The 19,324-nt window shown below is 56.2% G+C and overlaps 1 protein-coding gene across 1 annotated transcript; it reads left to right on the top strand.

The window, feature by feature from the left end:
• Positions 1-2,463: 2,463 nt before the first annotated feature.
• Positions 2,464-17,810, top strand: LOC139245907 (ras GTPase-activating-like protein IQGAP1; the record flags this gene model as incomplete). Its single annotated transcript, XM_070871353.1, has 14 exons — positions 2,464-2,633; positions 3,333-3,500; positions 4,143-4,285; positions 4,794-4,964; positions 5,067-5,150; positions 6,992-7,063; positions 7,491-7,560; positions 7,915-8,123; positions 8,558-8,713; positions 10,101-10,264; positions 11,223-11,447; positions 14,568-14,708; positions 15,949-16,033; positions 17,608-17,810. Coding segments are annotated over 14 exons (1,969 nt in total), but the record flags the coding sequence as incomplete, so codon positions are not given.
• Between the last annotated feature and the right edge of the window lie 1,514 nt (positions 17,811-19,324).

The following is a 19,324-nucleotide window of genomic DNA, read 5'->3' on the forward strand; positions in this document are numbered from 1 at the left end:
TCTGGATCAGTTCCTATGGACTGGAGGGTAGCTAATCTAACATCACTTTTTAAGAAAGGATGGAGAGAGAAAACGGGTAATTATAGACCGGTTAGCCTGATATCAGTAGTGGGGAAAATGTTGGAATCAATTATTAAAGATGAAATGGCAGCGCATTTGGAAAGCAGTGACAGGATCGGTCCAAGTCAGCATGGATTTATGAAAGGAAACCATGCTTGACAAATCTGGAATTTTTTGAGGATGTAACTAGTAGAGTGGACAAGGGAGAGCCAGTGGATGTGGTGTATTTGGACTTTCAAAAGGCTTTTGACAAGTTCCCACACAAGAGATTGGTGTGCAAAATTAAAGCACATGGTATTGGGGGTAATGTACTGACGTGGATAGAGAACTGGTTGGCAGACAGGAAGCAGAGAGTCGGGATAAACGGGTCCTTTTCAGAATGGCAGGCAGTGACTAGTGGAGTGCCGCAGGGCTCAGTGCTGGGACCCCAGCTCTTTACAATATACATTAATGATTTAGATGAAGGAATTGAGTGTAATATCTCCAAGCTTGCAGAGGACACTAAGCTGGGTGGCGGTGTGAGCTGTGAGGAGGACGCGAAGAGGCTGCAGGGTGACTTGGATAGGTTAGGTGAGTGGGCAAATGCATGGCAGATGCAGTATAATGTGGATAAATGTGAGGTTATCCACTTTGGTGGCAAAAACACAAAGGCAGAATATTATCTGAAATACGGCAGGTTAGGAAAAGGGGAGGTGCAACGAGACCTGGATGTCATGATACATCAGTCATTGAAAGTTGGCATGCAGGTACAGCAGGTGGTGAAGAAGGCAAATGGTATGTTGGCCTTCATAGCAAGTGGATTTGAGTATAGGAGCAGGGAGGTCTTACTGCAGTTGTACGGGGCCTTAGTGAGGCCACACCTGGAATATTGTGTTCAGTTTTGGTCTCCTAATCTGAGGAAGGACATTCTTGCTATTGATGGAGTGCAGCGAAGGTTCACCAGACTGATTCCCGGGATGGCAGGACTGACATATGAGGAGAGACTGGATCGACTGGGCCTGTATTCACTGGAGTTTAGAAGGATGAGGGGATCTCATAGAAACATATAAAATTCTGATGGGACTGGACAGGTTGGATGCAGGAAGAATGTTCCCGATGTTGGGGAAGTCCAGAACCAGGGGACATAGTCTAAGGATAAGGGGTAAGCCATTTAGGACCGAGATGAGGAGAAAATTCTTCACTCAGAGAGTGGTTAACCTGTGGAATTCTCTACCACAGAAAGTTGTTGAGGCCAGTTCATTAGATATATTCAAGAGGGAGTTAGATGTGGCCCTTACGGCTAAAGGGATCAAGGGGTATGGAGAGAAAGCAGGAAAGAGGTACTGAGGGAATGATCAGCCATGATCTTATTGAATGGTGGTGCAGGCTCGAAGGGCCGAATGGCCTACTCCTGCACCTATTTTCTATGTTTCTATGTTTTTATGTTGGAATTCACAACCACAGGCTGTGCGAATATTACAACAGTGACTGCACTTCAAAAAAAGTACTTCATTGGCGGGTGTAATATATGCACCTGTGAGGATGCTCACAGATTTACAGAGCTGTTAAGTCCGTGTTCCACGTGTATGTTCAGTGTGTGAGGTTGCATCCCCTCTTCCATTATTTGAAGGGGCTGCTCCTCGAATTCTAGCTGCGCTTCAGTCCCACGCTCCTGATCTTTGGGCACCCTTTACGGAGAGGAGAGGGCAGGTCGGAGGGCCTCCTCAAGGGACTGCTCCTGGGCTGGGCCAAGGGGGCCATCAGCCGGTCCAGGCAGCGGGCGGCCGAGGGGATCGTTCAGCCCGACTGCCTGCCTCTCTTCCGCGGTTACATCCGAGCCAGGGTGTCCTTGGAGATGGAGCACGCGGTGTCCACCGGTACGCTCGCGGTCTTCCGCAAGAGGTGGGCGCCAGAGGGACTAGAGTGCATCATTAACCCCGGCAATAGAATTTTAATTTGATCGTAGTTTTTCAAAAGTTCCATTTGTTAATTTGTCAGTTCTAGTGCCCTTACCAAACGGGGGCACTTGATTACAACTATTTTAATGTAAAACTTTCAGAGCTGTTGCACTGGGAGGGGCTTAGCCAGTCACGTGATGTTCACAAGACTCAATAAAACCCCAGCCAGTTGGGTTCGGGGGATCCACGATGAGGCAGGTGATTGTGAGCCTGGTGGATGAACTGGTAATGTGTAGTGTGATTGTTAAACCTTTGCTAATGAACCAACTAGTTCTTAATAGCAATGTGTTGCTATGGATTCTTAAAGCAAAGAACCAATGAAGCAAATACATTGCAGATGTAAAGCGCTTTGGGACATCCTGAGGTTGTGAAAGGCGCTATAGAAATGCAAGTCATTTGTTTAATGAGTATTGGGATCTGGGGCCCCACGACGGAGCCCATTACTCATTCTGTCTTCACCAATCAGCAATGCAACTTGCCCTGTGACTAACCTGGCCTGGGGCCACCCCTCCCTTGTCCTCACTCACGCCTCCGACTCTTCCCAGGAGACCCACGATGACTCTGCTGTACTGTGGCTGGATGAGATTCAGGACACCGTCTGGAAATCCAACAAGGAGACGCAGGACGCCGAGAAGTGTGAGTTTCTGTTGTTTTCAGAAATGGAGACTCCAAATATACCGTGCACCTCACGCCCGTCGTGTCCCAACGCACAATAAATCTCCCACGTTTCTGATTGGCTCAGATGTGCCAGCAACCTGTCGCTGAGCAGCGATCTCTCCATTCTTCCCAAATCCCGGGTCTCCCGACACCCGGCTTAGTTACAGTTGGAGGTGAGCGGGTGGGTTTACTGCAGGGATTTCAGGGGCATGGACACACTCTGCTCCCTCGTTTGATTCAGTTCCTGCCTGTTGGCCACTCTCTCTCTCTCACACTCAAAGACTCATATACACACACACGTACACACGCACATGTACACACTCACTCAAACATGTCAATGCACACATGCACACACACACGCACACACTCACTCGAACACTGAGACACTCACTCACTCACATACGCACACTCACACACTCAAGCGCACACTCGCGCATACTCACTCAAGCACACTCTCAGACTCACTTACGCACACTTGCACACTCAGACTCACTCACACAAATTCTCGCACACATTCACATACGTACCAACAGACTCGCACACTCACACTCTCGCGCACACACATAAACATGGTCAGGGTTAGGGGTCTGAACCCAAGAGACCGGGGTGCTGTAATCCTGAGCTGCCCGTGTGATGTGATCTCTCTCTCTCTCTCTCTCTCTCTCTCCTCCCGTCCAGTCTCGCTGGGGATTCTGGCCATCAATGAAGCGGTGGACACTGGAGAGACGGCGAGGATCCTGGGTGCGCTGCGCTCTCCTGACGTCGGACTGTACGGCGTGACCTCGGAATGTGATGACATCTATCAGCAGGAACTGACCGAGGTCAAGCGAGCCAAGAAGGCGGAAGGTGAGTGAGGGGTTTCACTGCAGCCTTCACATCAATAACCCGCCGGGTTCCTTCCCGCGGAGTTGGTGTTGTCCAGAGAGATCGGGAAATGTTGGTGTTCAGAGGGACCTGGGGGATCTTGTACACCAATCACAGAAAGGCAACATGCAGGTACAGCAGGCAATTAGGAAAAGAAATGGTATGTTGGCCTTTATTACAGGAGGATTTGAGTATTAGAGTAAAGACGTCTTACTGCGATTATATCGGGCCCTGCTGAGACCACACCTGGAGTATTGTGCACAATTTTGGTCTCCTTACCTAAGGAAGGATATAGTTTCCTCTGGCTGAGGAGTCTCGAACCAGGGGTCACAGTCTCAGGATAAGGGGTCGGCCATTTAGTCATTGAGTATATTCAAGACACAGATCGGTAGATTTTTGGATATTAAGGCAATCGAAGGGATTTGGGGAAAGTGCAGGAAAGTGGAGTTGAGCTGGAAGATCAGCCGTGATCTAATTGAATTTCGGAGGAGGCTCAAGGGGCCCACAAGACCCAGGATGTCATGGTCTCCTCGGACAATGAAAGTTGGGTCCCCTTGGAGTTTGGCGTCGGGTGTGTTTGTCTGCAGTAATGTGTTCCTCTAACCTTTACCCTTTGACCTGCAGTGGACAATGGCAGCCAGTGGGTCAGACACTGGGCGAAGGGAGGCTATCATTATTATTACAACCTGGCAACAAGGCAAGGGAGCTGGGAGCAGCCAGCCGGCTTCATCCAGAACAACATGCAACTCAGCAAGGAGGAAATCCAGGTACCGAGCCCATCCCCATCGCCCTCGTGCTGTCACTCTCTCTCTCTCGCTCTGCCGCTCGGGCTCTCGCACTCTGTCGCTCGGGCTCTCACGCTCGCTCGCTCTCTCTCTCTCTCTCTCTCTCTCTCTCTCTCTCTCGCGCTCTCTCTCTCTCTCTCTCTCTCTCTCTCTCTCTCTCTCGCGCTCTCTCTCTCTCTCGCGCTCTCTCTCTCTCTCTCTCTCTCGCGCTCTCTCTCTCTCTCTCTCTCTCGCGCTCTCTCTCTCGCGCTCTGTCGCTCGGGCTCTCGCGCTCTCTCTCTCTCTCTCTCGCGCTCTCTCTCTCGCGCTCTCTCTCTCTCTCTCTCTCTCTCGCGCTCTCTCTCTCGCTCTGTCGCTCGCGCTCTCTCTCTCTCTCTCTCTCGCGCTCTCTCTCTCGCGCTCTCTCTGTCGCTCGCGCTCTCGCTCTCCACCCACCTCCCCCCCCCCCCCAGTGTAATCATCCCTTTCCCTTTCCCTTTCCCCCCCTCAGTCGACGATCTCCGGAGTGACGGCAGCCTATAACCGGGAGCAGCTGTGGGTGGCCAATGAGAGCCTGATCACCAAGTTACAGGCGCGGTGTCGGGGATACCTGGTCCGGAGGGAATATTCTGAGCGACTGAGCTTCCTGAAGAAGCAGCAGCCAGCTATCCTGTCCATCCAGGTACGAGGGGCTGGGAATACCAACTCTCGGCAAAAGGATTTAATACATAAAAATTCCAAGGTGTTCTATGTGGGTAATAATTGTGGCCTCTTCCTTTCACAGTCTAACTGGAGAGGTTACAAGCAAAAGAAGGCCTACAAGAACAGGCTTCAGTACCTCAAGGACAACACAGCCTCTGCTGTGAAGGTACAGTGACCGTTCACACCTTTAATTGGACTTCAGTGCCAGGCGTTGGGGAATATATGGCTTGACTCTTAGATAATTGTCCCGGAATCAGAGAAATTTACAGCACGGAAGGAGGCCATTCGGCCCATCGTGTCCGCACCGGCCGACCAAGAGCTACCCGGCCTAATCCCTCTTTCCAGCTCTAGGTCCATAGTCCTGTCGGTTACATCACTTCAGGTGCACATCCAAGTACTTTTTAAATGTGGTGAGGGTTTCTGCCTCTACCACCCTTCCTTTCAGGCCGTGAGTTCCAGACCCCCACCGCCCTCTGGGTGAAGAAATTTCCCCTCAAATCCCCTCTAAACCTCCTACCAATGACTTTAAATCTCTGCCCCGTGGTTGTTGACCCCTCTGCCAAGGGAAATAGGTCCTCCCTATCTGCTCTCTCCAGGCCCCTCATAATTGTATACACCTCAATACTCAAGTGCATTATTCAAAGAGATTAAAAACAGAGAATGCAGGAAATACTCGGCAGTTCGGGCAGCAACCACGGAGAGAGAAACAGAGTTAACGTTTCAGGTCGATGACCCTTGGTCAGAGCTGGGGAAAGTTTGCGATGTGACAGGTTTGTAAGCAAGTGTCGGGGCAGGGAAAGGAGGGGAGGGGAGGAAATGAGAGAAGGGAAGGTCTGTGATAGGGCGGGGGGCAGGGGAGATTAAATGACGAGGGATGATGGTGCAAGGAGACAGTAATGGGACAAGTGAAGTAACAAAAGCTGGGTCTGGAGGAGGTGTAAATGGGAATGGCAGAATCTTCACCAACTGCCGCCCGAAACAATGGGGCCGGGGTTCTGGTCTGAAATTCTTGAACTCGATGTTGAGTCCGGAAGGCTTTAAAATGCCTCATCGAAAGATGAGCTGGTTCCTCGAGCTAACACACAGCTTCGTTGGGACAGTGTCCAAGAGATTAACTGTTGATGGTGACAGTTATCAGCACGTGTCTGAGCCCAGAGTGTGCAGGACAGGTCCCTGTACACCCCGTGCGCGCAGTACAGGTCCCTGTACACCCCGTGCGCGCAGTACAGGTCCCTGTACACCCCGTGCGCGCAGTACAGGTCCCTGTACACCCCGTGCGCGCAGTACAGGTCCCTGTACACCCCGTGCGCGCAGTACAGGTCCCTGTACACCCCGTGCGCGCAGTACAGGTCCCTGTACACCCCGTGCGCGACTGGGTCCAGCCTGGATTCTCTGCCTGCACACAGTGCATTTTGTAAAACAGCCGATCTCAAGTTTAAACCAGTTTTGTGTTTCCTGTCATTCTCCTCCTCTCCGCCCCTCTCTCTCTCCCCCCACCCCTCTCTTACCCCCCCCTCTCTTACCCCCCCCTCTCTTACCCCCCCCCCTCTCTTACCCCCCCTCTCTTATCCCCCCCTCTCTTACCCCCCCTTTCTTACCCCCCCCCTTTCTTACCCCCCCCCTTTCTTACCCCCCCCCTTTCTTACCCCCCCCCCTTTCTTACCCCCCCCCTCTCTTACCCCCCCTCTCTTACCCCCCCCTCTCTTACCCCCCCCTCTCTTACCCCCCCCTCTCTTACCCCCCCCTCTCTTACCCCCCCCTCTCTTACCCCCCCCTCTCTTACCCCCCCCTCTCTTACCCCCCCCTCTCTTACCCCCCCTCTCTTACCCCCCCCTCTCTTACACCCCCCTCTCTTACACCCCCCCTCTCTTACACCCCCCTCTCTCTCTCTCCCCCCCCCTCTTTCCCTTCCCCCCCCCCCACCTCTCTCTCTCTTCCCCCCCTCCCCCCCCCTCTCCCCTGCCCCCCCTCTCTTCCCCCCTGCCCCCCCTCTCTCCCCCCTCACAGATTCAGTCTTTGGTACGGATGCGCCAGGCCCGGAAGAAGTACAAGGATCGGATGAAGTATTTCAAGGATCATGTGAGTGTTGCCATGTGTTACGGGGTTAATAAAGGTCACTCCCAAAGGGGTCTGACATTTTTTTTAAACTTATTATTTAAAGATACGGATTAGAATAAAGTTTAAGATCTGAAACTGAAATGTTCACCCGCTGTGATTAGCGACATTTGTTACAGTAACAGCGACCGGATTGGTTGCCGGGTGGTTATGTTCCGGGACCAGTGATCCAGAGGCCGGGATGATGATCCAGAGACCCGAGTTCCAATCCCACCCCGGCAGCTGGGGAATTTAAATTCAGTTAATGACATAAATCTGGAATTAAAAACCGGCTGCTGTCAGTGACGGTGACCGTGCAGCGACGGGATTGTTGTTAAAACCATCTGGTTCACGAATGTCCTTACCCGGCGCGCTCAGAATATTTACCACAATTTTTCTCTTTCGTTCCCAGGAAGCGGATATTGTTAAAATCCAGGCATTCATCCGAGCAAACAAGGCCAGAGACGATTATAAAACCCTGAGTGAGTATCAGGCCCCAGTGTCGGACCCGGGAGGGGGGGGGAAGAGAGAATGCCAAGAGAGTCGCAAAGTTCTCACTGTCTCTCTCCTTCCCCCCCCCCCACCACCAGCCCATTCACACACACTCTCTCTCTCTCTCTCCCCCCGGACACACTCACTCTCTCTCTCTCCCCGGACACACACACACACACACACTCTCACTCTCTCTCTCTCTCTCTCTCTCTCTCTCCCTCTCCCTCTCCCCGGACGCACACACACACTCTCTCTCTCTCTCTCCCTCCCTCTCCCCGGACTCTCCCTCTCCCTCTCCCTCTCCCCGGACACACACTCACTCCTTCCTCTCCTCTCTCCGACAGTCAGTGCGGAGCAGCCTCCGATGGCTGTGGTGCGAAAGTTTGTCCACCTGCTCGACCAGAGTGACCAGGATTTCCAGGAGGAGCTGGAGATGATGCGGCTGAGGGAGGAAGTGGTCACTCGCATCCGATCCAATGGGCAACTGGAAAACGATCTCAACATGATGGATATAAAGATCGGACTCCTGGTCAAGAACAAAATCACACTGCAGGTACCAGGACCAGCGTCCGGGAATATGGGGCAAATCCCATAAAAATTGCACTTGGGGAAATGGGAATGTGGATGCCCCGGATAATATCCACCCTCGCCAGTCCTGGGGCGGCGGGTGTTGGTTTGTGACCGATTCGTGGTAAGGAGCACAGGGTCTGGGGGGGCTGGGGGCGAGGGGGGGTGCTGGGGGGGAGGTGAGATGGGGGGACGCAAGGGGGGCTGGGGGCCCATTGGGGGCGAGGGGGTGGTTGGGGCGAGTGGGGGTGGGGTTCTGGGGGAGAGGGGGGGGGGCTGAGGGCGAGGGGGGCTGGGGGCGTTGGGGCGGGTGGGGTTCTGGGGGCGAGGGGGAGTGCTGGTGGGGGGGGTGTGAGTGGGGACGGGGTTCTGGGGGTGAGGGGTGAGGGGGTGCTGACGGTTCCCTTGCTGTTGTTACAGGAAGTGGTGTCACACAGTAAGAAGCTGACCCGGAAGAACAAGGAGCAGCTATCGGACATGATGAAGATCAATAAGCAGAAAGGCGGGCTGAAGGCTCTGAGCAAGGAGAAGCGAATGAAGCTCGAGGCTTACCAGAACCTCTTCTACCTGCTGCAGGTAATGCTGCCCCTCGGGACTTCCACCGCGCTCTCCATCACAATCCCCAGCCAATCAGCCGCGCGGACACTCTGTGCACTGATCCCATTGGATGCAGTGAGTGGGACGTGAGTCTAGGCTTTCTGAATGTGGCTCACTGTGGTTCAGTGAGAAGCACTCTCGCCTCTGGGTCAAAACGTTGTGGGTTCGAGCCCCACTCCAGGGATTTGAGCACAAAATCGAGGCTGACACTCACAGTGCAGTACTGAGGGAGTGCCGCACTGTCGGAGGGGCAGTACTGAGGGAGTGCCGCACTGTCGGAGGGGCAGTACTGAGGGAGTGTCTGAGGGGCAGTACTGAGGGAGCACCGCACTGTCTGAGGGGCAGTACTGAGGGAGCGCCGCACTGTCGGAGGGGCAGTACTGAGGGAGTGCCGCACTGTCGGAGGGGCAGTACTGAGGGAGTGCTGCACTGTCGGAGGGGCAGTACTGAGGGAGTGTCTGAGGGGCAGTACTGAGGGAGCACCGCACTGTCTGAGGGGCAGTACTGAGGGAGTGCCGCACTGTCGGAGGGGCAGTACTGAGGGAGTGTCTGAGGGGCAGTACTGAGGGAGCACCGCACTGTCTGAGGGGCAGTACTGAGGGAGCACCGCACTGTCGGAGGGGCAGTACTGAGGGAGTGCCGCACTGTCGGAGGGGCAGTACTGAGGGAGTGCCGCACTGTCGGAGGGGCAGTACTGAGGGAGTGCCGCACTGTCGGAGGGGCAGTACTGAGGGAGTGTCGGAGGGGCAGTACTGAGGGAGTGCCGCACTGTCTGAGGGGCAGTACTGAGGGAACGCCGCACTGTCAGGAGGGGCAGTACTGAGGGAGTGCTGCACTGTCAGGAGGGGCAGTACTGAGGGAGCGCCGCACTGTCAGAGGTGCCATCTTTCAGATGAGATGTTAAACCGAGGCCCCGTCTGCTCTCAAGTGAAATTAAAAGATCCCATGGCATGATTTCGAAGACGATCAGGGGAGTTATCCCCGGTGTCCTGGGGCCAATATTTATCCCTCAACCAACATCACTAAAAGTCAGATTATCTGGTCATTATCACGTTGCTGTTTGTGGGAGCTTGCTGTGCGCAAAATACCTGCCGCGTTTCCCACATTACAACAGTGACCATATGTCACTATTGTATAAAGCGCTTTGGGACGTCTTGAGGTTGTGAAAGACACTTGGGAAATGCAAATCCTCTCTCTCGAGGAGTCGCTTTGGGATATTTTCAACCATGTCTTTCCGTATCGCTGGGGGTCACAATGGGGGGAGTCGATGCCTGTGGAACCCGACCCCCTGTCTGAAGGAGGGGAGGAAATAAATTGTTTAATTGAAGGAATGGGTGTAAAGTTGTGTTTTTGTGTTTGACCACAGACTAACCCCAGCTACCTTGCCAAGCTCATCTTCCAGATGCCCCAGAACAAATCCACCAAGTTCATGGACTCTGTCATTTTCACCCTGTATAACTACGCCTCGAACCAGCGGGAGGAATACCTGCTGCTTAAACTCTTCAAGACCGCCTTGCAGGAAGAGATCAAGTATGTCCCGCGCTCCCCGAGCCCGTTCCATCAAGAGCGGGATAAATCTCGGGCTTGGGAACGGGAGGGATGGGTGCAGACTGAGGTGATGGAATATTTCACAGACAAGAGTTAGGAGCAGGAGTCGGCCATTCGGCCCCTCGAACCTGCTCCACCATTCAATAAGATCATGACCTCAACTCTACTTTCCCACCCGATCCCCATATCCCTCAATTCTCTTAATATCCAAACATCTGTCGATCTCTGTCTTGAATATACTCAATGACTGAGCCTCCACAGCCCTCTGGGGCAGACAATTCCAAAGATTCACCACCCTCTGAGTGAAGAAATTCCTCCTCATCTCAGTCCTAAATGGCCGACCCCTTATCCTGAGACTGTGACCCCTGGTTCTAGACTCCCCAGCCCGGGGGAAACATCCTCCCTGCATCTACCCTGTCAAGCCCTGTAAGAATGTTGTATGTTTCAATGAGATCACCTCTCATTCTTCTAAACTCTAGGGAATATCGGCCCAGTCTACTCAATCTCTCCTCAGAGGACAATCCCCCCATCCCAGGAATCAGTCTGGTGAACCTTCGTTGCACTCCCTCTATGGCCAGTATATCCTTCCTTAGGTAAGGAGACCGACACCGTGCACAATACTCCAGGTGTGGTCTCACCAGGGCCCGATATAATTGCAGTAAGATGTCTTTACTCTTATACTCAAATCCTCCTGTAATAAAGGCCAACATACCATTTGCTTTCTGAATTGCTTGAACATATGAAATAGGAGCAGGAGTTGGCCATATGGTCCCTCGAGCCTGCTCCGCCATTCAATAAGATCATGGCTGATCTGATCATGGGCCCAGTTCCACTTCCCCGCCCGCTCCCCGTAACCCTTTATGCGTGGGTGGGTGTCGGTGCGTGAGGTTGGGTCTGGGGTCAGCCTCTCCGGCCCTGACACGTTCTCTGCTCCCCGCAGGTCAAAGGTCGATCAGCTGCACGAGATCATCACTGGGAACCCCACGGTGATTAAGATGGTGGTTAGCTTTAACCGCGGGGCGCGCGGCCAGAACGCTCTGCGACAGATCCTGGCGCCCGTCGTCAAGGAGATCATTGAGGAGCGGTCGATGAACATCAAGACCGACCCTGTGGACATCTACAAGGCCTGGGTCAACCAAATGGAGTCGCAGACTGGGGAGGCCAGGTAAATGAGGGCGAGCGACACAGACACCTGTCCCACCCGGAAACATGAGCAATAGGAGCAGGAGTCGGCCATTCGGCCCCTCGAGCCTGCTTCGCCATTCAATGAGATCATGGCTGATCTTCGACCTCAACTCCACTTTCCCGCCCGATCCCCATATCCCTCGATTCCCCAAAAATCTATCGATCTCAGCCTTGAATATACTCAACGACTGAGCCTCCAGAGCCCTCTGGGGCAGATTCATCACTCTCTGAGTGAAGAGATTTCTCCTCATCTCAGTCCTAAATGGGCGGCCCCTTATTCTGAGACCCCCCCTGGTCTAAACTTCCTCACCTGTGGCTGCTCCACACACCTGGAGAGACCCCGTGCTGCAGGAGTGCGATTCTGGGACCATACTGCCTCATTTGCCCCCATTCCCGATACTGCCCCCAACCTTCGCAGCAGTGCAATGCCAGGGGAGGGAGTGGGCCCGGGGCGGAGGGAGCCCGGGGGGGGGGGGGGGGGAGGGGGTGTCGAGGCGGGAGCTCGAGGAGAGAGGGAGGGGGGGAGGGTCCGGTTGGGGGTCGGTGGGGGAGAGGGAGTAGCCCAGGAGGAGAGGGGGGAAGATGAGTGGGAAGGCCCGGGGAAGGAGGGAGCCCGAGGGGGCAGTGGGAGGGTAACGGGAGGGGGTGGGGGGAGGGAAGGCCCAGGGGGAGAGGCAGTTATTACCAGTGGGGAGGGGTGGGCCCTGGGGGAGGAGGGAGGGTAGCAGCAAGGGGGGGTGGGGGTTGGGGGGGATTGCCATAGTTGCCCAGAGGAGATGCTTTTCTCCAGTGATCCTGTTGGTTCCAATCCCCCGCGCCAGGGGTGAGCGTTGGCTCCAGCTCCCATTGTGGCCGCGGGGCAGGGGGGGCTGTTCCACGATGGGCCGGTCTGTACCCATCCCTCTGAGCTGGGGTTGAGGGGGCCCTTCCCCATTGGTCGGTCTGTACCCATCCCTCTGAGCTGGGGTTGAGGGGGCCCTTCCCCATTGGTCGGTCTGTACCCATCCCTCTGAGCTGGGGTGGGGGGGGCCCTTCCCCATTGGTCGGTCTGTACCCATCCCTCTGAGCTGGGGTTGAGGGGGCCCTTCCCCATTGGTCGGTCTGTACCCATCCCTCTGAGCTGGGGTTGGGGGGGCCCTTCCCCATTGGTCGGTCTGTACCCATCCCTCTGAGCTGGGGTTGAGGGGGCCCTTCCCCATTGGTCGGTCTGTACCCATCCCTCTGAGCTGGGGTTGAGGGGGCCCTTCCCCATTGGTCGGTCTGTACCCATCCCTCTGAGCTGGGGTTGAGGGGGCCCTTCCCCATTGGTCGGTCTGTACCCATCCCTCTGAGCTGGGGTTGAGGGGGCCCTTCCCCATTGGTCGGTCTGTACCCATCCCTCTGAGCTGGGGTGGCGGGGGCCCTTCCCCATTGGTCGGTCTGTACCCATCCCTCTGAGCACGGGCGGGGGGGCCATGCGGATTCCCAGTCCCGTGCCCCCGGCCTGTGGGTGTGCTGATGCCTCATGCCTTGTGCCGATCACTGATACCCGTCCCACCGTGGCCCCAGCTGGTGGAGCACAGAGCGGGTCTTGTTTCGATCGATTGATTCTGGAGGAAATACAGAGAGAGAAGGAAATGTGTGTTTGTACAACACTGAGCGCACCAGCCAAGTGCCCCACGGCACGTCACACAATGGAGTCCTTCTTGAAGTCAGTGACTTGTTATGAAGCAGACATTCTGTACAGCGACAGACACCAGTGAGCTGGACAAGAAGTCCCTCTGTTTCCTGCGGTGTTCATCGAGCGAGGAATGTTGGACAGGCGGAGAGAAATCTCTGCCCCTCTTCAAATAAAGCTTTAGATCCTCCACATCCAAGTGTCAGCCGTGGCCCAGTGATAGCACGCTCGCCTCTGAGTCACAAGGTTGGAGGTTCAAGTCCCACTCCAGGGAGGGGCAGTGCTGAGGGAGTGCCGCACTGTCTGAGGGGCAGTACTGAGGGAGTGCCGCACTGTCGGAGGGGCAGTGCTGAGGGAGTGCCGCACTGTCGGAGGGGCAGTGCTGAGGGAGCGCCGCACTGTCGGAGGGCAAGTACTGAGGGAGTGCCGCACTGTCGGAGGGGCAGTACTGAGGGAGCGCCGCACTGTCGGAGGGGCAGTGCTGAGGGAGCGCCGCACTGTCGGAGGGGCAGTGCTGAGGGAGTGCCGCACTGTTGGAGGGCAAGTACTGAGGGAGTGCCGCACTGTCGGAGGGGCAGTGCTGATGGAGTGCCGCACTGTTGGAGGGCAAGTACTGAGGGAGTGCCGCACTGTCGGAGGGGCAGTGCTGAGGGAGTGCCGCACTGTTGGAGGGCAAGTACTGAGGGAGTGCCGCACTGTCGGAGGGGCAGTGCTGAGGGAGTGCCGCACTGTTGGAGGGCAAGTACTGAGGGAGTGCCGCATTGTCGGAGGGGCAGTGCTGAGGGAATGCCGCACTGTTGGAGGGCAAGTACTGAGGGAGTGCCGCACTGTCGGAGGGGCAGTGCTGAGGGAGTGCCGCACTGTTGGAGGGCAAGTACTGAGGGAGTGCCGCACTGTCGGAGGGGCAGTGCTGAGGGAGCGCCGCACTGTCGGAGGGGCAGGGTTGAGGGAGCGCCGCACTGTCGGAGGGGCAGTGCTGAGGGAGTGCCGCACTGTTGGAGGGCAAGTACTGAGGGAACATAACAAAAACAGCTGATCTGGTCATTATCACACAGCTGTTTGTGGGAGCTTGCTGTGCGCAAATTGGCTGCCGCGTTTTACATTTCAAAAAGTGCTTAATTGCAAAGTGCTTTGGGACTTCCTGAGTTTGTGAAAGGTGCTAGAGAAATGCAAGTCTTTTTCTTTACTGAACAGACGGACAATGCGTCCTTTCGAACCTCACTCAGCGCAGGACCCCGAGGTGGCTCCAATCCCACAATCCCACAATCCCTCAGTGCCGGGAGGGATCATGGCCGAGCCAAGCTGAGGGACATCGACACCGGAGAACTGGAAGGGCTTATGGGGGTTTCACCATTCTGTGGGTGATCTGACGGGTATCGCGACCAGTGAGCGACCCTTTGATCATCTGACTGACGTGTCATGTGTTCACATTTCTGTTCTCAGTAAATTGCCGTACGATGTAACGCCGGACCAAGCACTGAGTCACGAGGAGGTCAGACTGAGGCTGGACGCGTCCATCAAGAACATGAGGACTGTGACTGACAAATTCCTGTCTGCCATTGTTACATCCGTGGACAAAATCCCGTAAGTGCTTATCTCCCGCAACCCCCGTACCCTCTCCCCTCCCGCAGCCCGCGTACCTGTCCCCCCGGCCCGCGTACTCACCCACACTCCTACCCCCACCCCCCGCAGCCCGTGTACACTCCCCCCTATCATGAACCCACCCATTTATACTCGATAGGGAGTCCTGTATAAACAGTAACCGGGTCCCCGACAAGTACACACCCGCTGACGGTGAAGCATTTCTCCGCTGTGTCCAGTGTATGATCTTGTCATGGGGCTTATTCAGCATGTTGGTACTGTCGTAAATCTGCCTTTACCCCAAATCCTTTTAATATTCTGACATATATTTCTTGTGTGCTGCTAATAATTCACCCCCCACCCCCCACGGGTGACAAACCTACAACCACCAGGATTTCGCCCCAGCTCTCCAAACACAACACGGGAAGGATGCATTCTGGAATTATTCTGCCGCATGTTGTCAATGCTCAAGTGGTGACAGTGTGAAGATTTCTCACACACTGACTCTTGCACTCGACTGCACTTTGTGATACTGCGGCTCGGTATCGGACACTGACCGCTCTGCCGTCAGTGCTGTGGTCACTGTCTGTAATGTGTTTGCTTCATGGGTTCTTTGCTTCAGAATTCACAGCAACACGTAGCTATTAATAACTAGTTGGCTTATTAGCAAAAGGTTTAACAATCATTACCAGTTCATCCACCGGGCTCACAACCACCTGCCCCATCGTGGATCCCCCGAACCCAACTGGCTGGGGTTTTATTGAACCTTATGAACATCACGTCTCTGGCTAAGCCCCTCCCGCCTCAACAGCTCTACAACTATTCCTTGTAACCAGATAAAACCGCATGCCTCCTTATTAAAGGGACACCAGAGCCCACAATTTAACAATAAAACTTTAAGTAAACCATAACCGATCAAATTAAAATTTGGTTGCCGGGGGTGATGATGCACTCCAGTCCCTCTGGCGCCCGCCTCTCGCGGAAGGCCGCGAGCGTACCGGTGGACACCGCGTGCTCCATCTCCAGGGACACCCTGGCTCGGATGTAAGCGCGGAAGAGAGACGGGCAGTCGGGCCGAACAACCCCCTCGACCGCCCGCTGCCTGGACCGGCTGGGTCAGCAGCTCCACAAGCCTGTGAGCATGCACGCAGGTGCGTACGTTACACGGTGCGATTCACCAGCTCCGCCCTTTCCCACTTCATTCACCAGTCTCTCTGTCTCTTCCCCCCCCCCCCCCCCGTAGGTACGGGATGAGAATCATCGCCAGAGTGCTGAAGGACTCCCTGCACGAGAAGTTTCCGGACGCCACAGATGACGAGTTGATGAAGGTAGGGGTCAGGTCACGTGGGTGCCTCTCTCACCAATGGCGGCCGGAACCGTAACACTCCGGCTGGTTTCTGACCCACAATGCCCTTCAGACCGGGCTTGCCCCGGGGTTATGTCCCACGGGTGAGGTCACAGCCCGGATTGTGACTGAGCGACACTGGACAGGAAAGTCCCAGGTTTGAGCCCCGGGGTCTGGGCTGGGGTGGGGTTTGGAGTCACTGTGTCCAGTCCTGGGCTCCGCCCCTCGGGCCCGAGGGGGAGCAGCGCAGATTGGCCAGACTCGGTTTGTGTTCCCTAGAAGATTGACGGGCGATCCAATCGAGGTGTTTAACATGATTAAAGGATTCGATCGGGTAGCGAGAGAGCAACTTATTTCCTCAGGTGGCCGAGATGGCGGGGGCGATCCAGAACAAGGGGCATGACCTTAAAATTCGAGCCAGAGCAGGGTGATGTCAGGAAACACTTCTTCACACGAAGGGCAGTGGTAATCTGGAACTCTTTCCCCCCCCCCCCCCCAGAAAGACTCTGGATGCTGGGGGTCAATTGGGACTTTGAAGACTTGAGATTGTTAGATTTATTTGGTGAAGGGTATTAAGGGATTGAGGCACAGGTCAATCGTGATCTCATTCAATGGCCCAACAAGCTCGAGGGGCTGAATGGCCTCCTCCTGTTCCTGTGTAACAGGCTCGAGGGGCTGAATGGCCTCCTCCTGTTCCTGTGTAACAGGCTCGAGGGGCTGAATGTGCCTACTCCTATTCCTAATGTAACAGGCTCGAGGGGCTGAATGGGCCTACTCCTATTCCTATTCCTAATGTAACAGGCTCGAGGGGCTGAATGGGCCTCCTCCTATTCCTAATGTAACAGGCTCGAGGGGCTGAATGGGCCTCCTCCTGCTCCCATTGACCTTACTGCTCCTGGGCGAGGGAGGGAGAGGGTGCCTGCCCAGTGACTTCTGCTGGAGATTGTGGGAGGGTTGTCGGGGCGAGGAGTGAAAAGGACTCGGCTGAGATGCTCACCACAGTCGAATATCCCCCCCCCAACCGCCGACATTCACCGACTCGGCTTACACGTGAAGAAATGGAAGCTTGCGTTAGGTGCCAGAGCGCAGCTGTGGCCTGCTTTACCGTCGGCCAGAATACGCCTGCACCCTTCAGAAGTGGAGGGAGGAGAGTTGGAGGGAAAATTCTAAATGAGCAAATGACTGAAGAGTAGTGACTGTCGCGTGATTCTGGGGAGTTTTTGGGAAGTGCTGACAAAGTGGGATCGCTCTTTCAAACAGATGGCGTGGGCCGAATGGCCTCTTTCTGTGCTGTAAGATTCTATGATTTTAAACACTGACACTTAAATGATGTGAAACTGTGGCCAGTCGTCCTTCTCTTCCCTCTGTGCTATGCGGCTGTTGTCCAGTCGGATTCAATCCAATTACCTTTAAATGTCAATGGGCCGTGCAAAATGGTCACCCTCCCTCCATCTTTGGGGCCTAGCTGCTCAGGCCACCGTGAGGTAAATCTGATATTTCTCCAACTTCTTAATAACTTTGTTTCAATCCTGCTTCTCTTCTGTCTTCTGTTTTAAGGCTTTAGATTTTTCCTCTTTCTCTCCTGCTCGAAGAACTGAGCTGATTATCTCCAGGCAGCGGGGGAATAAAAATCCTTCCATTTCCTACCTTCAGAGGCCTGGCTTTTAATGCTGCTTTCTCCTGAGGTGAATCTCTGACAATTGTCCTGAATCAAGCTGTGTAAACTCTTCCCCCCCACCCCCCGTCTTTACTCGATCTCCGATAGCTCACGTGTGCGTTCACCCGCGTACGGAATTATTTCGAGGTGTGAAGCCCGTTTCAGATTCCTGTAAAAATGCCCCGGGGGGTGGGGGGGCTGTGTGTGAGAGCGGGGGGGGGGGGGGGGGGGGGGCGCGTGAGTGAGAGAGTGGGGGGCGCGTGAGTGAGAGAGTGGGGGGCGCGTGAGTGAGAGAGTGGGGGGCGCGTGAGTGAGAGAGTGGGGGGCGCGTGAGTGAGAGAGTGGGGGGCGCGTGAGTGAGAGAGTGGGGGGCGCGTGAGTGAGAGAGTGGGGGGCGCGTGTGTGAGAGAGTGGGGGGCGCGTGTGAGAGAGAGTGGGGGCGCGTGTGTGAGAGAGTGGGTGCGCGTGTGTGAGAGAGGGGGGGCGCGTGTGTGAGAGAATGGGGGCGCGTGTGTGAGAGAGTGTGGGGGCGCGTGTGTGAGAGAGTGGGGGCGCGTGTGTGAGAGGGGGGGGGCGCGTGTGTGAGAGAGTGGGGGCGCGTGAGTGAGGGGGGGGGCGCGTGTGTGAGAGAGAGTGGGGGGCGCGTGAGTGAGAGAGTGGGGGGCGCGTGTGTGAGAGAGAGTGGGGGCGCGTGTGTGAGAGAGAGTGGGGGCGCGTGTGTGAGAGAGTGGGTGCGCGTGTGTGAGAGAGTGGGTGCGCGTGTGTGAGAGAGGGGGGGCGCGTGTGTGAGAGAATGGGGGCGCGTGTGTGAGAGAGTGTGGGGGCGCGTGTGTGAGAGAGTGGGGGCGCGTGTGTGAGAGGGGGGGGGCGCGTGTGTGAGAGTGGGGGGCGCGTGAGTGAGGGGGGGGGCGCGTGTGTGAGAGAGAGTGGGGGGGCGCGTGAGTGAGAGAGTGGGGGGCGCGTGTGTGAGAGAGAGTGGGGGCGCGTGTGTGAGAGAGAGTGGGGGCGCGTGTGTGAGAGAGTGGGGGCGCGTGTGTGAGAGGGGGGGGGCGCGTGTGTGAGAGAGTGGGGGCGCGTGTGCGAGAGGGGGGACGCGTGTGCGAGAGCGAGGGGGGGCGCGTGTGCGAGAGCGAGAGGGGGGCGCGTGTGCGAGAGCGAGAGGGGGGGCGTGTGCGAGAGCGAGAGGGGGGGCGCGTGCGAGAGCGAGAGGGGGGGCGCGTGCGAGAGCGAGAGGGGGGGCGCGTGCGAGAGCGAGAGGGGGGGCGCATGCGAGAGCGAGAGGGGGGGGCGAGAGCGAGAGGGGGGGTGCGTGTGCGAGAGCGAGGGGGGGCGTGTGCGAGAGGGGGGCGCGTGTGCGAGAGCGAGGGGGGCGCGTGTGCGAGAGCGAGAGGGGGGGCGCGTGCGAGAACGAGAGGGGGGGCGCGTGCGAGAGCGAGAGGGGGGGCGCGTGCGAGAGCGAGAGGGGGGGCGCGTGCGAGAGCGAGGGGGGGCGTGTGCGAGAGCGAGAGGGAGGGGCGTGTGCGAGAGCGAGAGGGGGGGCGTGTGCGAGAGCGAGGGGGGGGCGTGTGCGAGAGCGAGGGGGGGGCGTGTGCGAGAGCGAGGAGGGGGGCGTGTGCG

The sequence above is a fragment of the Pristiophorus japonicus genome, unplaced genomic scaffold, assembly GCF_044704955.1.
Source record: "Pristiophorus japonicus isolate sPriJap1 unplaced genomic scaffold, sPriJap1.hap1 HAP1_SCAFFOLD_2456, whole genome shotgun sequence".
NCBI lineage: Eukaryota > Metazoa > Chordata > Chondrichthyes > Pristiophoridae > Pristiophorus > Pristiophorus japonicus.